The sequence below is a fragment of the Apis dorsata genome, unplaced genomic scaffold, assembly GCF_000469605.1.
Source record: "Apis dorsata unplaced genomic scaffold, Apis dorsata 1.3 scaffold_920, whole genome shotgun sequence".
NCBI lineage: Eukaryota > Metazoa > Arthropoda > Insecta > Hymenoptera > Apidae > Apis > Apis dorsata.
In genome coordinates, this window is record NW_006264031.1 from 5,651 (window position 1) to 8,112 (window position 2,462).

Sequence of the window (2,462 nt, forward strand, 5' to 3'; positions counted from 1 at the left end):
TATAAAATTTAATATAAAATTATAAAATTTTGAATAGATATAATATATTAATATAATAATATAAAATAATATAAAATAACAAAATAATATTTCACAAAAACAGAAAAATTAAAATCGAATATATAAATCAATATTTTAAATATAACTTTAATATTTTTAAAAATTATATTTAAATTCGATGTACTTCTCTAGAAACTGGTACTGATGGTTTTTCTTGGAGTATTTTAATTTTTTTTTCTTTCCCTTCTAAATGATAAGTTTTTGCAGCTTTTTTATTTATATACCAAGAATAACCTGTTGTAATAATTATACCAACTGGAAATCCGATAGAAATTCCTACTAAACTTGCTTTGAATATTGTTTTCAATAATGAAGATTGTCGAGATGCAGATAAAAAACTTTCATTTCGTTTTGGATATCTTTGAATATTTGCAAAACAATATAAATTTTGAGGTAATTTTGACAGTCTTTGTAATATGGACATCATAGAGTCTTATTATATACACACGTTAAAATAAATTAGTTATTTTAAATATTATTAAACAAATTATTTTGCATTTATTAATAATCACAAAACTTCAAAAAAAAAGATTATATTCAAATATTAATCACACTTCATTGCCATTTTAATACATAATGGATCATTAATAAATTGGAATATTATCAGAAGTGTTCAACAGAAATTCGTATTTTTGTTTGTAGATTGTAAACAAATAAATACATAACTAATATGACTTATTATTTACATATATAAAATTATAATTAACTTTGATTGATTATATTTTTCACATATAATATTATTTATTTATAAATTATGATATATATTTATATAAAAATTTATTTTATTTATTTAATTTATTTAATTTATTTATTTTGGATATGTTTATTTCAATTTGTTATTAAAATAAAAATAATAATATTAATAAATTTAATAGTTACAAATTTTTTATTCACTTGTATTATTAATAATTGATATCCAACTACGAATTTTATGACAAATAAATTTAAAGCTTACATAATACATACATATATGCGCACGCGCGCATGAACACATACATTATGCGCACACAGAATCTGAATTATAATCGGTAGTATACACGTGTCTATTTACATCTATGAAAAAAGAATTGAAATTGTCAAATTTAATATTAATTATTAAATTAAATAGATTTTTAAAAATATAATCAAATTTTTATACACATACATGAATATTTGTGCATGCTTACACACACACACACACGCGCGCGCACACACACGCACACACACACACAGAGTTTATTAATTAGTATTTAAAAATACAAAGTAATTGAACTAGATTTATGAAATAAAATTAAATAAAATTAAACATTTTTATAATTTTATTTTAAATATCAAGAATGAATATTATATCTATCATTTTAAAAATATTTATTTATTAATACAATTAAAAGAATATAAAGAAAATAATAAGCTAACTTAACCTTAAAGTTAAATAAAACTCAAATATAATTAGAAGATTTAAAAAATATTCAGTATGGTAATAAAAATTCTTTATTTCAAATATATTTTTTATTTTATTTTTATTTAATCACTGTTTTTATGAATTAATATTTAAATATAAATATCATTAATAAATAAATAATATAAATAATAAATAATACATATTATAAATAACAAAATATTAAATATTTTGTTTTAAAATGTAATATTTTTTTCATTTTTTGTATATATTTTGATCATTTTATATAATTTTTAATATTTTATATTATGTATTTTAATATTTTTTGATATACTTATATTCAATGAAAATTATTTTAATGAAAAAATTAATTTTCAGCATGGTAGAGTAAAAGTTCGAACAACTGCAGAACAAGAAGCATTGAAAAAAAAGGAAAGAGCTGAAAAACTTTTACGTTATAAAGCTGGAATGGGTATTGTGTTTAAAAAAGTAATTTTATAAATATATCATTTAATATATGTTTCAATATAATAAGATAAATTTATATTATGAATGTAATTATAGTACAAAATATTTCAATCATAATAGTATAAATAAAGCTAATAATTTTTCATATAAAAATAAATAGAAAATATAGAATAAAATTTTTGTAAATAAGATTCAAAAAATGATTTTAAATTTATTGAGTACATATATTGAATATTTATAAATATATATAGTGTCAGTCAAACTTGGGTATTATTTATATAAACAATATATAATTGTTATATAATATAATACAAATAATATAAATTAAATAAATAAACTTAAATATAATTTAATATAATTGAATAATATATTTTTATTATTTGCAAATATTTAATTGAATAAGCAAATGATTTTTTTTATACTATTTTATTATTAAATTTATTATTATTTGCTTATACTTAAATAATTGAAATATTCTATATAATTAAAAAAAATGAAATGAAAAATATAAAATTAATACATACATTAAACTTTAAATACACATAAATTAGTTTAG

General features: G+C 16.5%; 2 protein-coding genes across 4 annotated transcripts in view; one reads left to right on the top strand and one right to left on the bottom strand.

Annotated features, from left to right (window-relative positions):
- The window catches only part of LOC102673920 (prostaglandin E synthase 2), a 9,504-nt gene that overhangs the window by 2,098 nt on the left and 4,944 nt on the right, over window positions 1-2,462 (bottom strand). Inside the window, exon 1 of one of the 2 annotated variants that reach the window (XM_006623609.2) lies at window positions 185-568. The exons of the other annotated variant lie outside the window; for it this stretch is intronic. Within the exon in view, the coding sequence (XP_006623672.1) occupies window positions 185-487 (303 nt within the window). The 5' untranslated portion in view covers window positions 488-568. Of the gene's footprint in view, window positions 1-184; window positions 569-2,462 lie in introns of those variants that run through there. 2 annotated transcript variants of the gene reach the window in all.
- The window catches only part of LOC102673785 (geranylgeranyl transferase type-2 subunit alpha), a 4,115-nt gene continuing 2,701 nt past the window's right edge, over window positions 1,049-2,462 (top strand). Inside the window, exons 1-2 of one of the 2 annotated variants that reach the window (XM_031514177.1) lie at window positions 1,049-1,088; window positions 1,817-1,927. In XM_031514177.1, the coding sequence (XP_031370037.1) occupies window positions 1,907-1,927 (21 nt within the window). In that variant the 5' untranslated portion in view covers window positions 1,049-1,088; window positions 1,817-1,906. Of the gene's footprint in view, window positions 1,089-1,454; window positions 1,517-1,816; window positions 1,928-2,462 lie in introns of those variants that run through there. The other variant, XM_006623608.2, reaches the window with a different exon arrangement.